The sequence below is a fragment of the Doryrhamphus excisus genome, chromosome 6, assembly GCF_030265055.1.
Source record: "Doryrhamphus excisus isolate RoL2022-K1 chromosome 6, RoL_Dexc_1.0, whole genome shotgun sequence".
Taxonomy (NCBI): domain Eukaryota; kingdom Metazoa; phylum Chordata; class Actinopteri; order Syngnathiformes; family Syngnathidae; genus Doryrhamphus; species Doryrhamphus excisus.
The window spans coordinates 11,583,146-11,601,321 of NC_080471.1; the positions used below are offsets into that span (position 1 = coordinate 11,583,146).

An 18,176-nucleotide genomic window follows, 5' to 3' on the forward strand; every position below is an offset into this window, starting at 1 on the left:
CCATGACGAGGAAGTGGGCAGCCCAGGAGGACGGCTTTGTTGACCAGGATGCTGAGGGCAGCCTTCATCACTGCCTGCTGACCAGCACTTAGCCCACAGTTGCTAGGCAACGGCCTCTGCGTTGGCGAGGAGGAGGAAATGGAAGATGAGCGCTTGGCTGTTACTCGAGAGACAATGGCCTCCTCCACACGTGGGACCACCACAGCGTTCCACAGACGAGCCAACCAGCTGAGCGAGCATACAAGTCAACATGACACATCAACATGGTGCTTTTCAACAACCGTTAGCACCATCACGTACCTGATAATGGCCTGCGTGTCGTTGGCAGCAACGGGGCAGGACAGAAAAAGCTGAGGACCCAGCAAGGCTTCATGGGTTCCCAGACGGGACAGACAGGCATTGAGCTGCTGCCAAACTTGATTTATCCACAGCACCGACTTCTCCTTGGCGCCATCAGGTGACCATGAGCCACTTCCTGTCTGGAGGCAAGACACAGGAGCTACCTTGAGTGAAACAAATTTAATACTATCCATCTTAAACACAACAAATGAGCACCTTTTGTTGATAAAGCTTTTAACGATTTGACCCTAGAAAAGATCATTTGGATTATTTCCTGGATGTTGTTAAAGATTGACCTGGTGCAGCAGCTTCCTGCGTAGATGTCTTCCCAGCAGGCCATGCAGAGGTTCCTGGTCCCAGCGGAGAGTCACCCAGCGGAAGTGCTGCTGGAGGCGGAGCTCTGAGCCCTGGAGGCGGGGCTTTGACAAGGTGGCGATTAGGAAGCTGCGCTCGCAGAAGCGATGTGGACCTGAAGAGACAAACATGGATTTGGTCAATTCATTTATTTATTTGATTATGCATATATTTAAAAAAAAAAATAGTGACATTCAACAGAATACAGTGGAACCTTGAGAATATTATGGCTCTATTTTTTCTGCCCTAGTTTTGAGTATAAACTAAAAAAAACCTGGCATAATATTAATGAATGAATTAACTAACATGAACAACCTTTAAATGTAACTTCAACAACTTTAATGAAACAAATTCTAATATTTATTTAATGTATCTTCTAATGACAAATTAGCCAAGGAAAAGCACTGAGGTTCTAGAATAATGTAATTTGTTCATGTAAATATTATTACATTTAAATACAATGATAATATACAACACAACTATACAAGACTGTAAAAGGGCGATGAACTCTGTTGTGAGGCGTACCTGCACTGAGGATGAGCGGGACAGCCGAGCACCTGTTGTCCAAGCTGTGGCACAGGTCCCCCAGCAGGCCCGACAGCGATGCTGCCTTTTCCAGTCCCTGCAGCAGCAGCACCACACAGCGCCCATGACGAGACCCCTGTACCGGCACTAGGAAGCCTGGTCAGGAAGTGGGGACAGAGAGGGAAAGGTGAAATCCTGTCTGATGATGCAAATGATGCTGATGAGTGAGCAGTGAGATCTCACCACAGGATACCAAGTTATCCAGCAGCTGCTCCTTGCTCAGGCTGTGCTCCACCTTAACCTTCATCACCTCACAGACATGGCCCTCCTCCTGCTGCTTAGACTGAGGGACGAAGGAGATGGAAAAGTGTTGCCATGGAAACTGAACACATTCACTAATATTCTGGAGCGCAATGAGAAAACAGGCCTTTCTCTATATCTATCCTTTTGTAATGTCCCCTTATTTTCTCACAGTTAAAACAAATTATTGATATTTCATCATCATCGTCCATAACACACCTTGATGCAGCGAGCAAGCTGAGAGGCGATGTAGTCCTGACAACTGCCCTCAGCTCCATGAAAAATGAGACTCCCGTATTGTTCCACCTGAACATGAACCAATCAAAACAAATATAGCTTTTTCTCACTCTGCACATGCCGAATCAGGAATCAAAAACACATGAATCAACTTAGCTGGTATCAATGGTGAATACTCAAACACACACACACACAGGAACAATCGATACATAAATTTTGCATGCGTACCAAGCGGACGTAGTTAAGCAGGACCGGCAGAGGGAAGAGGGACTCCATAGCCAGCTCATCCAGACACAACTGTGACAGGCCTGTAAAACACATGAACACACAAAGTAGTTTAACACAAGAGAGTAACCTGTAGTACTTGACACCTCTGTACTGGAACTCTAAGTGAACCAAATTCACAGTAAAAGGATTAAAACGACCTACAACTGCGGGAAATTATGAGCCTACACAATAACAAACATAATGATTTTTCAATAAACTTTTTCTCAATAGCAGGATGATATTGAATTAAAGGAAAATGGGTTTAATGTAGACTGGGTTCCTTCAAATTTCTGTCCTGTGGCTTATTGTACAAATAAAATTAATTCAATAAAAAGATACGTTATTAGGTATTATAACACTATAATAACTATTTGCTTTGTCAGCTATGAAACAAAGCTAAGATGGGGATGTTTTGTTCAGATAACTTAGCGTATATTGACCTACATTGGATTGTTGGCACCATTAATGTACAAAATTTATCCTAGTGCCTCCTCAAATCCTTTGATTTTATCTGTATGCGACCATCGATGAAAAAAAGTTTGGACATCCTTGATTTAACATACGTTTAAGCACTAAAATGTTATTTATTTTTTAAAAGTTTTTCTTTGTATTTTGATTTTTTTTAAGTGCTTTCATTGGACATTGGTGATTGTTACATACACTAAATGTTGTAGACCCTTTTTTTTTACCTTTTAGTCGCACTGTGATGACCTGGCAGTGAGGTTTTCGGACCAGATCCCAGGGGAGGACAGGAAGCTCCTGACCGGGCTGCCACTCAGTCCCTCCTAGAATGCCACACACAAGCTTTGGCCACAGGAAGAAGAAAAAGATGAGGAGGGAGCGTTAGTGGGCCGTGGCCTCTCACCAATGAGGATGGAGGCGATGCTGGTGGGGCTGAGGCCCAGCGGGGCTTGCTGTGCATCCTCCCCACACACCATGTGGAGGTGGGCAGTGAAGGCGTGGCCTATGGCAGTGTTCAGCTGAGACCAGTGCATGGAGCGGTCTACTGATATTCTGCCCAGCGCCAAATGAATGTCATTGACCCGCTTCTCATCAGCATCTTTCATGTGACACAGGGGACCAATGGCTCCGCCCCCATCAGAAAACTTGAGACGCACAAGGACCCGGTACTGGTCTGCAAGAGACACCATTCAAGGAGTTTAGAGCAGGGGTCCCCAAACACTGGGAAAACTTTCAGAAGCAATGATTAAAAAACCCCAAAAAACAACGCTAATGTAGAGCACATCCTTCCAATTGTTTATTAAAAAACACTTACTTAGGTTTTCAAGAAGATCTTTGCAGTCATCTGTGGCGACATCATGAATGGTGCGATTACATTTATCTCTCCTCTCAATGCCCTGCTCGCTGTGGCTAAACAGCACCCCTAGACAGTCCTGAGCACACGTACTACTTCATTAGAAACACCTTCTCATTAGGAACACATTTTCTCTGCTGAAAAAGACAGCTTCATTTATTTTGTCACCTTCTGGCCCAGAGCGGCTGCCATGTGTGCGGCCGTCCATCCGTCAGTGTTGGCCTGGTTCAGGACGAAGGCGGGCAGCGTCTGAGCTACGCTGGAGTCAAAGGTTGCAGTGGGATCACTGGTGTTAGGGTGACAGAGAAGCACACGCAGCGTGTCCACGTGTCCCGAGCGCACAGCAGCGTGGAGAGACGTACAGCCGTCCTGCAGAGGACAAAGCAGCAAAGATATATTTTAATATATTTTTATTATTAATTGATTTTCCACTTAACCCACTTTCAACATCCCTTTCATTGTTACTGCAGATCGCCATGATTGACTCCACCCACTGGCCAACATTTTCCGGTTGTTAAAAATAGATCCAAGCAGGAGGTTGCCACACGATAGCAGCTGTGAGAATGGGTGAAGAAAGCAAGCTAAATGTAACACAAAGCCTGCATCTAAATATATGGGGACCATCATCCACGACAACTAATGGGGCTACTTCTGGTTGCCATGGAAAACCATGAAGCGGGATTCAAAATCAATTGAATGCAGAAAAAACTAGAAATGTCTGTTTAGATATGACCACTACGATTTCTGTTTGATACAAACTGTGTAAAAAAAAAAGCTTCTAATTGTAATTTCAGCTGTTTCCATTAATTGAACATTTGTAAGGTATTGAGGTGTTGTCCCTTGAAGAGTCCTTTCACAAGTTGGTTGAGAAAAGGTGCATGAGAGGCAAAACTGATGGCTGAATAGTAAAGCATCCCTTCTGTTAAGGCACACCTGTAGACCATTTTATAGATGACGTCACCACCAATCAAAAATAGGTAGTATGGTCATTTACCAGGACATTTGGCAGAGAGAGTGAAAGAGGCCTTACGGCAAAGTAAACCCAATCTGGCCTGCAGTATATTCATGTGAAATTCGAAAGGAAGTGAGTGGTCCAACCAGGGACCCAGGTATTTGTAGGTGCTGACGAACATACATTTGGTTGTCTTTGAACCGAGACACAGGTGAAGGCCATGAAAAGTGCAATGGATACAAGGCTATGTTGAAGGGTGGCTACGGCAGAGTGGAATGAAGGGCCTGATGAATAGATGATGGTGTCATCGGCATAAGGCATGAAAAACCTTGGTTACATCATTTATGTAGATGGAATAACAAGGTTGGGCCTAAGATGGAACCTTCAGACTCACCTTTAAAGGTGCTCAGTGTTTCAGACATTTTCTGACTTCACTCGCTGAACACTGTTACAAAGGTAGCTTGCAAATCCGATGATACGACTCAGATCAATGCTAGTCCAGCTACTTACTGGCCCATGTTCACAAAATATTCCAGTGTGAAATGGAGTTGACAGATTAAAATCAAAATCTAAATTTTTCTTTTGCTGGTAGGGAATCAGGAACTCCAACCACTTCTGCCTGATGCAACATTAGGAATTGTAAACAAGCCTTCCCTTAAACTCTAACAAACACTTTCTGTGAGACATTGCTAACACCATAAACACAGAAGCAGATCTTGGGGTAGGGCGGCGGAAGAAGAGCTTGGAGATAGTATCTGGCCTACAGCGCATGCCCATATAAGGAAGCCCAACCATGCGACATCACACACCAGCAGTTTAATCAGAAACACGAGAATACAACATTCTAACTACATTTATAGGTCAGAAAAATGTAAAAAGCATATTATGTCCCCTTTAATAAGGTTGTGCTCACACCTATCATTGCATCAGATCTATTTGAATCTGGCTTGATGAGTTCCACTCGGCTTGATGCAGAAACAAGATGAAGGGAGAGGTCAACATCACTGGGTGGAGGAGGGCTTGGTAATGGAGCAACATTGGAAACTGGGGCAGTCAAGGCTCGCGTTGAACGGCCAAAGCGAGGGAGGGAGGGAGCGAGGCCATGCATGATTTATCCATGACAATTGTGTTGCCACACTTCATGGACGAGGGAAGGTGAGGAGTTGAGTTTATTTTCCATAGACTTGACTGAATTCCAGAACTTCATGGAGTCAGTGCCACAGGATGAAAATTTGTCCTTGAAATGGTCGATTTTGGCTAAACTAATTTGCTTGGTGATTTTATTTCTACATTGCCTGAAGGCAAGCCGGTCAGCGGGTGACTTTGGGGACCTGGCTCTCTGTCAACATTTTGATTGATTACTTTCCCTTACACATACACACTAGATAAACATCCTAAAGAGATCCAATACAACAATTCAGCCTTTACTAAGATAATGTTCAGATGATAATGTTGCAACACTAAAATGTAGACTTACTGTAACAGTTCGGGAGCGGTCAGCACCAGCGTTCAGCAGCATTTGGACACAGTGATTCCTTCCTGCCTCGCTGGCCAAGAAGAGAGCGGTCTGGAGGCCGCTCGCCGCCGCATCCACAGCTGCTCCTGCAGCCAGCAGAGCCTCTACGCAGCTGGAGGTGGGGCACCAAAGTTAGCCTCATACTTTATACTTTAATATGTCAATTTGTGTGTTAGCATGAGCTGTCTATGCTCACCCATTGTGGCCATGGCAGGCAGCAAAGTGCAAAGGTGTAAATCCATTTTGGTCGGACACTTCAGCGGGCGAACCGGAAGACAGCAGCAGCTTCACGCACTCTGACAGAGACAAGAGTAAGAATTCATCACAGCAGCCAACCTCCTAAAATGTTTCCATGAAGCAACTACACTGACAATGACAACGAGCCGACATCCATCAATGTATGCATTCAATGGAGCGGGATAAAGTTGTTGTCTACTCCAGTTCTATAGGTGGAAGTGTTTAGTGGAGCAGGGATTTGCCAAACACACAATGTTAGCACAGATGTTGCTTTTGAAAGCAGCTGTTCTGAATCAGTGCCCAAACAATTTTAACCTAAAAAACCTCAACTCACATGTACTCTGATCAACATATTTTTTTATTCATTTGTTTTCAAAGAGATTTCTTTGCAAAATGTACTCTGTACAATGATGGTCTTTGGGGCAGTGACCCACCACTTCAAAGCAGACAGAGCTGTGCTGAAAGAAACCTGCTGCATGCACCCACTTTACAGTTTGCATGACTGCCACCTACAGAACCGGAGTGGAACATGTCATGATCGATGTGATGAAGTCAAATGGACATATTTTGGTGGTGTGCATTGGAGTGAATGATGTTTCATGTTGTGGTGTCTCACATGGCTGCCGACTACTGCAATGTCAAACAATGGTCACAGTGTCAAGTCACAGCGTTCGTTTCCACCAATAATCAATCAATACAAACCTGTCAGTGGCATCCATCATTTAAATAATGGCTGATGAACTGGTGTACACCCCAACCAGTGGTTACACACCTGCGTGTCCGTTGTGAGCAGCAGCAAACAAGGCAGATGTGTGGTTGTGGTTGAGGTGGTCTTGGTCATCATGAGGGGGCTGGTTCTCCATGGCAGTGGTGCAGTGGGTGTCGGTGGTTGTGGTCGGGTCAGGTTGGTTAAGCAGCATTGACAATAAAGTGACATTTCCCTGGGAAGCAGCTTGGAGGAGGAGTAGGGGGCGCCCGCCGTCCAGGGCAGCAGGCCCGCCACCGCCGAGAGGGGGTACTATGGAGGGACACCAGCCTGCGGGTGGGGGGAGGAGCAGCAGGGATGGTACAGGTTAAACTAGGGTATACGGGAGGAGAACTACACTAGAAGTGCTGAGGAGTAAGAGGAGCAGGAGGAGGAGGGAAGAGAAGACACCTGAGTACACAACACACATTCATGGGGCCACAAAAAATGATGCGGCTAATGTGGCCTTCGGGCCTTCAGTTTTGACACCTGTGCCTAAGGAAAACATATCCTGACAATGGGAGGCGGCTCCTGCTGGTTCTGAGCGAGAAGGCAATATAACCATATTTATCACAGAAAGAACCAGGTAACAGGAACAGGACTTTGAACAGCAATATTGGTTTTCCACCTCCAAGGCACTCAAAGCGTTTTGACACTGTTTGCACATATATCTATTGATGACGCAGCATCAGGAGCAACTGGGGGTTCAGTATCTTGCCCAAGGATACTTCGACATGATCACAGGAGGACAGAGGATAGAACCCACAACCTTCAGGTTGGGAGACGACCACTCTACCACCTGAGCCATGCTGGCCCTAATATTAATTATGTATTCAGGTTAAATGAGGTTACTCAACTATTGTTTAACTATGGGAACGCTAACTAGCACGTTGCCTGACCAGTTACCAGCAAAAACAATAAGAGCATGCAAGCCAAACAATTAGGATGAATATGAACAAGGTAAATTATTTGAAGATGTAAGTAAACTATAGGAATGTGTTTAAAACCAAATAAAATGTACAGTATGTCTGCTTGTGTGTTTTTTGTAACCTTATTTAAAGTGAAACTTGTGTTGTAATATTCCTGATGTCTTTTGTACTGGAACACACAACAGTTTAACATCAAAAGCACACATACAATGAGGAGGGTGACAGGTTAATTGGAGGGGTTCGTGTGAAGTGTGGAGCTGAGGGGTGCATGCATGAAGGCAACATGCTAAGTGGAGGATTGAAAGGCAAAAAGGGAGGCAAGAACAGCCTCTGGCATCAGCTTCAGAGAGGACAGGAACAGGAAGCTATTAAAAGTGTCAGTGTGCCTTCTTATGTTTCTTCTCCAGCTAAAACTAATCTGGCTGTGGCCAGCAACAGCACTAGGCTAATATGTGGCAAAAAAAAGCATCCCCACAGTATAGAGGATGAGAAATGAAAATACAACCTCTTCTGTCTATGACCCGATTCCTTTGTAGGTTATTCCCTACAAGGCTGGGTTATGTTATGCTATGCTAAGCTATTCTCTACTAGGCTATGCTATGCTATTCCCTACCAGGCTGGGCTAGGCGCCACAAAGAGACAGCTGGAAAAGAGGCAGTGGCAAGAACTGGAGAATCCCCTTTACCTGATGCTGTTGCCAGGGGATTGCCTGTGGAGGCGCGGGGGCTACAGGTGGATGGAGCACTAATGGAGAGGGAGGTGGGAAGGGGGTTTATGGAAGAGGGGCTACAAACATTGGTGGCAGGGGTGATGAGTGGGGGACATTCTGTTGACGTCGACTGCTCAGGCCCCGGTGAGCTATAGGGGGGGCATGCACCCACCTGAGAGGCCGTCAGGGCTGGTACCAGGTCCAAGGCGGGTTTGGGTGGAAGCTGGGGTGTAGCTGGTTTTAGCCCCGCCCCATGAGAGCGGCTGCTGTCCCCCAGTCCCTTAATGGACGGATGAGGAGGAGAGGGGGTCTGGGAGAGCCCAGGTTTTTTGGGAGGGATTGGAGGGGGGTTGCCCCTGTCAATCCTGGCCACTGTAGGTGACTTAAGGCCGATGGGATGGCTCAGGCGGCTGGGGAAAGGCCCACCCTCTGAGGCAGAATGAGGCAGGCCTGGTCGTAGTGGTCCACTCCCGCCTGCTGGGGGGCTGGTGAAGCGTGACAGGACCTGGGTGACTGTGTGGCGTGCTTGTTGCTTGGCAGCAAAGTTGTCACGGTTGGTTGGCGAGAGGTCACGGGCCGGAGGACTCTGGGAGGCTGTGCCGTTTTGGTCCTGTTCCTGGAACTTGTAGCGAGCCGCTTGGACCCGCGGGCTGACCCCGCTGGGTATGCTGTGGGGGGCGGATTGGGCCTCTGAGCCGTTCTCGGCCTGTGTCAGTCCACCTGAGCTACTGTGGCCGATTCCCCTTCCGGCTGTCTTTGGCAGGCTCAGACCTGCATACGGGCCTGGGGCAGGTTTGACGGGTATGGTGAGTGGAGTTTTCTTGGGACCCTCCACCTCAGTGAGGGGCTGGTCTGTTTGGCAGGAAGCTGTTCGAGAGCTGATGGGCTCTGTGGCCACTGACACAGAAGCTGTGGGTGTAGGTGGTACGCAGGTGCTGACAGCAGGTTGGCCTGGAGCGGCGCCGTCCCTTACATCTCCCTGTTCAGTCCTGAGCTGATCCACCTGCTGCCGTAGATTCTGACTCTCAGCCTCCTCACGCCCTAGCCTAGCCCGTAGCTGCTCCCGCTCCGTGTCGAACTCCGACAGCTGTTTCTCCATCTTGGCCTCCATCTGCTGGCTATGCTGGCGCTCGGCACCCAGCTGCTCCTGCAGGCGGCCTGACGAGCGGGTCTCCTCATCCAGTCGAGCCTGAAGCTCTTCGAAGTGCTGCGATTCCTCCACCACACGCGTGGCCAGCTGCTTGCACTCGCGCACAAGCATCATGACGATGTGCTTGTTCTTTTCGCGCTCATCTTTCAGCTGTGCCGTCAGCTTGCGGTGTTCCTGCTCCAGGTTCTGCAGCTGTAGCTTCTCCATCTCCAGCTAGCACAAGACAAACATGCATCTTAGAATGGGCAGCTCTGTCGACAACCACAAATGATAGTAACAACGTCTCCTTCCTTTCAAGCCGTGCTCTGATGAAATGTTTAAGTGCACTGAATTTATTCTGTTTTTGTATGTTTCGGTTTTCATCTGATCTTTTGGAACAAATGATAGAAAATCAAGGTTCTGCTGTACAATAGACTATAAATGCATATTGTTTCATATTGTTCATTTTTGTTGTAGTTAATATACTACAACAGTAAATACGAAAGTAAGTCCATCACTACTTCACACTTGTTTTGGTCAGGGACTTAATCCGCTTGCAGTACCCACACAACAAGTGTGTGTTCTTCGGCGATAGGATGATACTACATACAGGTTGTTGTATGTACCACATTGTTTTGACTTGTTTTAGTATTTGCGGGTGGACAGGAAGATTTCCTCATGTAATCTCACCTGGACGAATAACTTAAAAAAATAAAATAAAAGAATATTTTCATTTTCTGTTCCTGTGGACAGGGTCTGAAACTTCAAATGTAGACGTTTTGGGAGCTTGTCTAACCATAAACAAACGTTTTTGTGACTCGGGGAAAAGGCCTCAATTCAATTTCTATGACTTAGCTGACTATAATTGGAACACAACAGCTATTATTAGCTCAGCGATAGCTTGGCTGAGGGGTGATGGGCTTAAGCGGGGCTCCATCACTCTAACAAGGCTGCTGTCCAAAATAAAACCCCTCCTGTTCCAAAGCATCAGACAGCAAATATAATCGGCACTTGATGCTGAGGACGAGTGAGGACTTTACAAGCGGAGCCCAGCTGTTACTCGGAAGGAGGTGGCACGACTAGCTGCTAATTGGGAGAAGATTAGATGTGTTCTAGGCTAGTCTGATACCTCCCAACAACATAATGTGCTGACACACTGGGCAGCAAACACAAAGCGGAAGACTTTATAAATGAATAGATGACGGCAGCACAGGCAAAACACAAGGGACGCGATCACATTCCACCTAAATTAGCCAAGAGACATTCCATCCATCCATAGTGAAGCTCTGAGGCATCAATAACGTGTGTAACTGCTATTATAATTGGAGTTTGGATGCTTAGAGGAGGATTCGGGGCATGACAGTGGAGTCAAATTACTGATGTCATTCAGTAGAAAGCCCACCTCTAAGGCCAAGCAATCCTAAACATGTTAGCTTAAAAAATATGACAATGTAAGGATACTGTTCCACTCCAGTCCTGTAGGTGGTGGTACAGAACTTTACAAAGTGGGTACCAACTTCCATGACATAGCATGTTTTTCTTGCTGGATCTGGTGGGTCTCATGTGGCACCAAAGCAAGCAGACAATAAGAACTTAAAGTAAACAGAATCTGAAATCTGTACCTTTACCTACATTTGCACTAGAGCTGGGAATCTCAATGAACGTCACGATACAATACGATATGATATGGCAATATGGCATATATTATCTTCATACTGCAATCAGATGAAACAAAAGCAAATGAAAATATACATTTCGTTTGTATTTGGGAGCATAATTTAACCAGAATACAAACAGCTCCAGTGCAAAAAAAAAAAGACATGGTTTTAGTGCACCATAACTAGACAGGATAAACATCGAGGATAAACTGTAGTAAGCAGAAGCACAAAAATAATATTTTCCATTTCAATAGAAAAATCCACATTTATCTTTTAAATAAATAGGCCTAAACGTTGGTTGCGAAATGTGAAGGAAAGACTCAATAAAATATTATGCTCGCTTACTTTGCCCAGGGGTCTCCAACCTTTTTTCTTATGTTAAGACTGCTGCTACTTACACAAAATAAGAATGACCAAGAGTTACATTTATTTTCATAGCTTATTTTAAAGGGCGCCTATTATGCTTTTTCCACTTTTCTGACCTATAAATGTAGTTGTAATGTTGTACTCTCGTGTTAAACAATGCCAAAGTTTCAGACAATGAGGTTTGTACATTTGGAAGTGAGCGCTTCCATCTCACGTTCCCCATGACGACAGACTGTCAACATGGTTGATGCAGTCTTCATACAGTAACATTTATACGTCTTTTTTGCTGTTAATTCCTGCTATGCAGCCTCTACACCTCTATATATCAAACACAGTGAGCTTAAACAGAGCAGAATATAGACCTGAAATGCCAACATCGAGACGAAACCTGACATCTAGGACTTGGTCCAATCACCGCAATGTATGAAAAGTACAAAAGGTTTGCCCTAGATGACCCGAGGGCAAAAGCTTTTTATTAATTTGTCATAGATATGATGGCCGTGGACAACCAGCCCTTTACCCCTACTACTATTGAACCCGATAGAGCTCCACTTTGTACTTCTGAGCCACCACTGTTTTTTTATGTATTGTTAATTGTAGTTTTTTGTACACATCAACAGATACAGTGTGTCAAACCCAACTTTGTTTGAGTCTTTCTTAAGTCCAAGAGTGCACAAACTACTGTTAAATCCACATGCTAAAAATAATAGATATAAACAGTTAACTGTTATGAAAAGAAATGTGCATCCCTATTTAAAAGACATCCTTTGGAGCACATTCATTGACACAAACAGCCTCTCTCTCACTTTTAGGAGTGTGCTATGTGTGATGGAGGTCCTCGGGGTTCATGACTGATTCATGGGGGTCTTCACTCTGCCTGTAAGCCCATCTTGACAATGTTCTATACAAACGCCCTGCCTGCTTTCAGCTCGCTCAAGCCCTCGTGGATAATTCAGCAGCAGCAGAAGGATGACGAGAGTGGAAAGGGATGAAGGGATAAAGATAGCGCTGACAGTACGGCTGAAATTCACTCTACCCGGCAACCCAAAGAGCCTCTGAGGGCAGCCGCTCTCCTTCTGAAGCTGCTTCTTGTTCCATCGCTCGTTTTACGCCTCACAAGGTACATGCCAGCAGCTGTGCCTGCAAAAGTTCGCTCTCTGGTTTACGGTGACCACCTTTTGTGTCATAAAGCGCACCTAAAACATCTCAAGGTCAAAGCCATCCTGCACCGCAAACACAACTTCTTTTTTTTAAGCAAACATTTGCAACTTTAACAGCGGGATTGCAGTACGCCTGAGGCATTTCATTTCAGACCCGCTAGGATTTATTGTTTCCACGCCAACTAACAGCCCACGTGCTGCAAACACCATAGGTGGTGTAGTTAGGTGGACGTTTCCTTTTGGCACAGATAAATGTTGCTATTACAATTGTTTTGGTGCCTGGTGAGAATGTCTTGGTTTTGTGAGCTTAAAGGGGACCTATTATGCCTTTTCCACTTTTCTGACCTATAAATGTAGTTAGAATGTTGTATTCTCATGTTAAACGTTGCCAAATGATGTCACACTGTGACTGTTTTGTGAACATGGGTCAGTATGCAGCTGGACTAAGCGATTTGCTGAAGCCCTATGGCTTTTCAACGTTACTTGGTCGTGTGGAAGAGTCACAAGGGCAAGCAGTAAGTAACACTTTATCAGTAGCCACGTTTACATGGACCCAAAGATTCCAATTCCATTCGGGTTATTTGCTCAAACGGAAAGAATCTAACCTTTGTATACACCTCATTCCGAAAAAAGTGCCAATCTGAATGAATATATAATCGGATTCACAAGGGTGGAATATTCCTTTCCCCAATCCGATATCTGAGGTATCTTGTACCCGCTCAATCGGAAAGTTGTCAGGGTGCGTTCTTTCAGCGCATGCTCAGCTGTGAATCCCTTCACACTTCCACAAAGTTTGATGACGGAAGCACGTGTCATCCTAAAATTCAGCTTCCACTCAACATCAGACAACTGTCCCAACAAACGTGGTAATCACACTCTCGTCTGCCATCTTCGATGAATCACGTGATGTTGTTTACGTTTTACTGCGCATGCCCAATTGACTATTCCGTTTATTCCATTATAGCGTTGCATGTAGACAGGAGATTGGAATATTCCTTTCCATGTGTACACTGTTTTCTGCTACATCATTCGGAAAGATTCCATTCGGAAAGAGGAAAATCTCCTCATGTAAACGTGGCGAGTGTCCTAACTGTGTTTATTTTGTGTAAGTCATGGAGCAAAAGCACTTGTCTGTGTCGCGTTATAGCATAGAGGGAGCGAGGTTGCTAAGTTTTTTTACACAGTGGTAGTCCTGCAAAACACATTACACGTCACCGATGCACTAAAATGCTACAGCTACTTATCATTGAGAGATGTCTCGAAGTAACCTCTTTTCTTGAGAAACTTCGGACTTTGCAGTCAGACTGTACACTCTGGACATTTTAAAAAGATAAATTGCCATATATCAACTCCAATAAAGTTGGCGGCACAAACCGGATGTGTTTCTATGCAATGCAGGCGGGCCGTGGGTGGATTACATTAAAACAGACTGTTTTCGCAGGAACCACAAAATCCAGAGAAATACAGCTGAATTACAGCTGGAATACAGCAGATTCTGGAAGAACTAGAATGCTTTCAGTGCTGGTTATGATGTGTAGCTGCTCTATACGAGTCCACAACTCAATACACAAGGCTGAAAAATTTGCATAATAGGTCCTGTTTAAAAGAAAATCTTCAGCCTAATAAAATAGGAATCATGTTTTACATAAACTTAAATACCAAAAGTGTGAAATTCTCTAAATGCAGCATTTGCCACTGTTCCAGATCAAGACGTAAATTAGAAAAACTGTACTCTAGTCATGTATTGCCATATACAGTATATACTAGAACCCAACTGATATGGGATGCTTAAAAAAACATACAGTATGTGGCATTCTGGTCAGAAACTGAATTTAAAAAGATCTAGTATATTATACTGTAGCACGCACACAAACTAACCAAATACATATATTTAACCAGTAAATCCCAACCCTCCCATACCTCCTCCTCACGCGTGTGGTTGGCTCCAAACGTTCCAACTGGCTCTCGCCTATATAATCTCTGTTATTTGCAGAAAGTTCAGGGAAGGGACGGCCTGCATTTTTTCCCCTTTTAGTCACTTTTTCTACGCTGCGCTTTTCGCATTTTCTCCTCATTCAAACAATTACACACTATCATACCTCCCAGCATAAGGGGGAGAGGCGCTCACATCTGTACTCACATAATTCAAAAAGAGGCTCCAGGACAAACACACTACACTCGTAAACACACTTAGTCAAGCGGCGAAAATAGAAATGACACACCAGAAGAGCGGGAATGAAGTTGACCTGCAGCAATAATGATGGCCCACATTCACACCCCAGCATGGGTGAGGGGGGGAGCCAGGCGAGGCAACAGGCGGGGGGGTGGGGGGGGGGTGTTCTTACCCTCTTCTGGCGGCTCTCGGCAGCAGCAAGCTGGGCTGACATGCGCTCTTGCATCTTCCTGCAGTGTGCCATGACAGCCTCTAGGACAGACATAGGGCTGGAGCCCAGGGGCCGCCGCTCCTTGTCACCTCTCGGGACGCCGCACTCAAAGTCCCGCTGGAGTGCCAGGAAAGGGTCGGTCAGACTGAAGTGGCTGTACCGTTCTTGGAGGAACACTTCCTTCCTTTGAGCCTGTAGACAAAATAAACAATACAGGCTGTTAAATTAAATACAAATACCAAATGTTCAATACTACTGTTGCTGTGTGAAAGGTACACAGAAATATCCTGGTTTTCAGAGTTCTGTGTGAAAAGCACAGATGGATAAAGGTGGGCTAAAATGTTACGCCTCTGATACAGCCTGTGTGAAAGAGGCTACCGAGACATTCATTAGTCATCCACATGAGTGACACATTCAAAGTGCTAATTAGCTGCTAAAGCTGTTGATGAGGAATAGCTTTCCATCCCAGCAGGCCAGGCCAAAACCAGGAGCAATCAGCCCTCCACTGTCTTCCTCTCAGGTTACAGACATAAGGATGCAAGAGTCATTCAAACAGGGGCGGAGGAATAATCTGACGTGTAAGGACAGCCGAACTCCACTGAAACCAACACAGCTGCATCCTCTTACGATTATCATCCCTGTTCCAGCTCAGACTTCCACAGGAACGTAAACACACGTTTCACACGTGACCACAAAACAACATACAGGAACGGGTGTGGCATGCCAATGTTTGTGAGCCACAGCTGCAGCGACATATTTAAATAAGAAAAGAGACAAAGGGTGGTGGAAAAACAACTGTGTGCAAAAACAAATTTTCCTAAGGATAACCAACAGACAAATAAGACAAAGTTAGCCAGGAAACCACATATAATAATAATAAGTAAAAGTAATACAAACAGTTCAGTTTAATATACTATAACAAACTAATATAATGAAAATTAACACATTTAAAAATGCTATGTACAGACACATAGATGAGTCAAAATAATCCATCTATGTGACTTGTGTGATTGAAAAAATCATGACATTATTGTAAATAGGTGTCCACATACATGTCTGATGATGCGACATCATCATTAAACGCATTAAATCAGGGGTCTCAAACACGCGACCCGCGGGCCAAATGTGGCCCGCAGGACACTACTTTAAGGCCCCTGCCTTGATATGAAAGTTTAATGTTAGTGCAGCACGCGCAAGTTTGATATGGATGCTGTATGGTATCATGTACCCAGAAAAAATTATTACGTTTGATTAATGTTCATGTTAAAGGTTAAATAACTGTTAATAGTTATCCTCCCTATCCGTGTGGAAGTGGTAAGTTTTTGGCTATTTAAGTTTAAAGGAAATAACTTGAAGGCTACCGTTTAGGTCGCTAGCTCTCTAGTTTGCGAGTTAGCATGTGTCTCAAGACCCTGCAGTTGCGCAATATGTTGTAAATAAAAAGAGTATAAATGTGGCTATAGTCGTGTTTTGTCATGTCTACAGGGCTCTAATAATGCTTTGTTGATTTTAATCTGAAAAAAATAATTTGTCTACCCACCAACTATATGTGGTTTCTTTTATTTTTTAGTTTTTATTATTTGCCGTTTTATTATTATTATTATTATATTTATTTATTTATTACTGATTGATTGATTTTCTTTATTCTTGATTTGTTTATTTATTTTTCATCTTATTTTGTGTAGAAAAATATTTAAGAACAGTGGAATGTTTTATCAGAGCTTTTCTTGTAGAAAATTGGAACCAAATTGAAGTTTTTTTTAAAAAATTTTGTTTTTAATAAATGCGTTTTTGTTTTTTTGGAAAACCTGATGCGGCCCAGTCTCACCCAGACCCTAGCTCCAGTGGCCCCCAAGTAAATTGAGTATGAGACCCCTGCATTAAATCTACTTAAATTGTCCCAATCCTACATTTGAAACTTTTCAAACTTATGTACAGTATATAGTATATTTAAAATGTTGTACTCTTGTTCTACATGACAGGAAGTAACATATGAGGTTGGTGTGTTTTTAAGTTATCCCTGGTTTCATTTACTTCTTGAAAATGACAGCCAGAAAGTGTTTTTTGACATGTAAGAATTGTGATTCAGCAGTAAGCAACGGGAAGTTTTTCAGGTAAGCTAAAGACCTTCGTCACGCTCACTGCTCCTCCGCACGCACCACTTCACAGACAGCTACTTTGTGAACAAAGCACAGTTGAACTCCAGATTGTCCAGTCGGTTTCTCCTGTAAAAAGCTGGTATCCCGACTTTACATGGGTGCGTACAAGCTGCAACTTTCTGTCATTTACTTTATCTGCCTGAGACAGACGTGGATAAGCCCAGCTCATTAGTTACTGACACACAAAACAGTTTGTTCCCAGTAGTGCTGACCAAAAGCACTTTAGTGTGTTTAGTGTTTAAATTCCAGCATCAAGGCTAACACATTTCCAATACACTATTGTGGAAATAGTATATATACAGTAAATACTAGTTGAAATAGTCGAAAAATAAATATGAAAAAGTGATTTGATTTGGGGTTATAATAGGCCTGATCGTGATGCTGGATTTGCACAGACGCAACCACACTGGGTCCGGTGATGCAGAATGGACCAACACAACATTTCAATGAACAACTAGCTATGCATGTACTGTGGAAACCATCCTCAACGTGTTTAGTACTCTTGTAAGTATTAAAGACAAAATTCTGTTTATCTTCGGCCATTACAAGACTGTGAGCCACTTTGTTTACATTGTAAGTGGCTGCCTTTAATCATTTTAGGTGATGATCCGAGTTGTGACCTGCAGCCAAGCAGCATTGGCAGTGTGAGGAGCTTTAAATAAAGATGTTTACCTGCTGCCTGGGGCTTAATACCGCTGTATTACAAGTGAGGCAACAGTAACTCTATCACGCTGCAACGGCGCCCACTGAGACCTCAGTAATATTAGCATTAACCTTTCCAGGCATGTTGATCTCTGGCCAGAGACGGAGGAGTCACAGGGAAGAGAATCATGAGAGGTTAGTCCCTTCTTGAGAGGATAGCTTATCTGGCAATAGCTATCGATATGATTCTGGC

At 44.3% G+C, this 18,176-nt stretch overlaps 1 protein-coding gene across 2 annotated transcripts in view; it reads right to left on the bottom strand.

Moving 5' to 3' along the window:
* Positions 1-18,176, bottom strand: part of cttnbp2 (cortactin binding protein 2) — a 53,508-nt gene that overhangs the window by 4,436 nt on the left and 30,896 nt on the right. For both annotated transcript variants that reach the window (XM_058074615.1, XM_058074613.1), the window contains exons 3-18: positions 15,084-15,314; positions 8,402-9,788; positions 6,815-7,078; positions 6,002-6,101; positions 5,767-5,917; positions 3,506-3,706; positions 3,299-3,416; positions 2,888-3,157; positions 2,712-2,807; positions 1,984-2,063; positions 1,738-1,824; positions 1,462-1,561; positions 1,219-1,374; positions 636-808; positions 301-479; positions 2-228 (exon numbers count right to left, since the gene is read on the bottom strand). In XM_058074615.1, coding sequence (XP_057930598.1) covers positions 2-228; positions 301-479; positions 636-808; positions 1,219-1,374; positions 1,462-1,561; positions 1,738-1,824; positions 1,984-2,063; positions 2,712-2,807; positions 2,888-3,157; positions 3,299-3,416; positions 3,506-3,706; positions 5,767-5,917; positions 6,002-6,101; positions 6,815-7,078; positions 8,402-9,788; positions 15,084-15,314 — 3,820 coding nt within the window. The remainder of the gene's footprint in view (position 1; positions 229-300; positions 480-635; positions 809-1,218; positions 1,375-1,461; positions 1,562-1,737; positions 1,825-1,983; positions 2,064-2,711; positions 2,808-2,887; positions 3,158-3,298; positions 3,417-3,505; positions 3,707-5,766; positions 5,918-6,001; positions 6,102-6,814; positions 7,079-8,401; positions 9,789-15,083; positions 15,315-18,176) is intronic.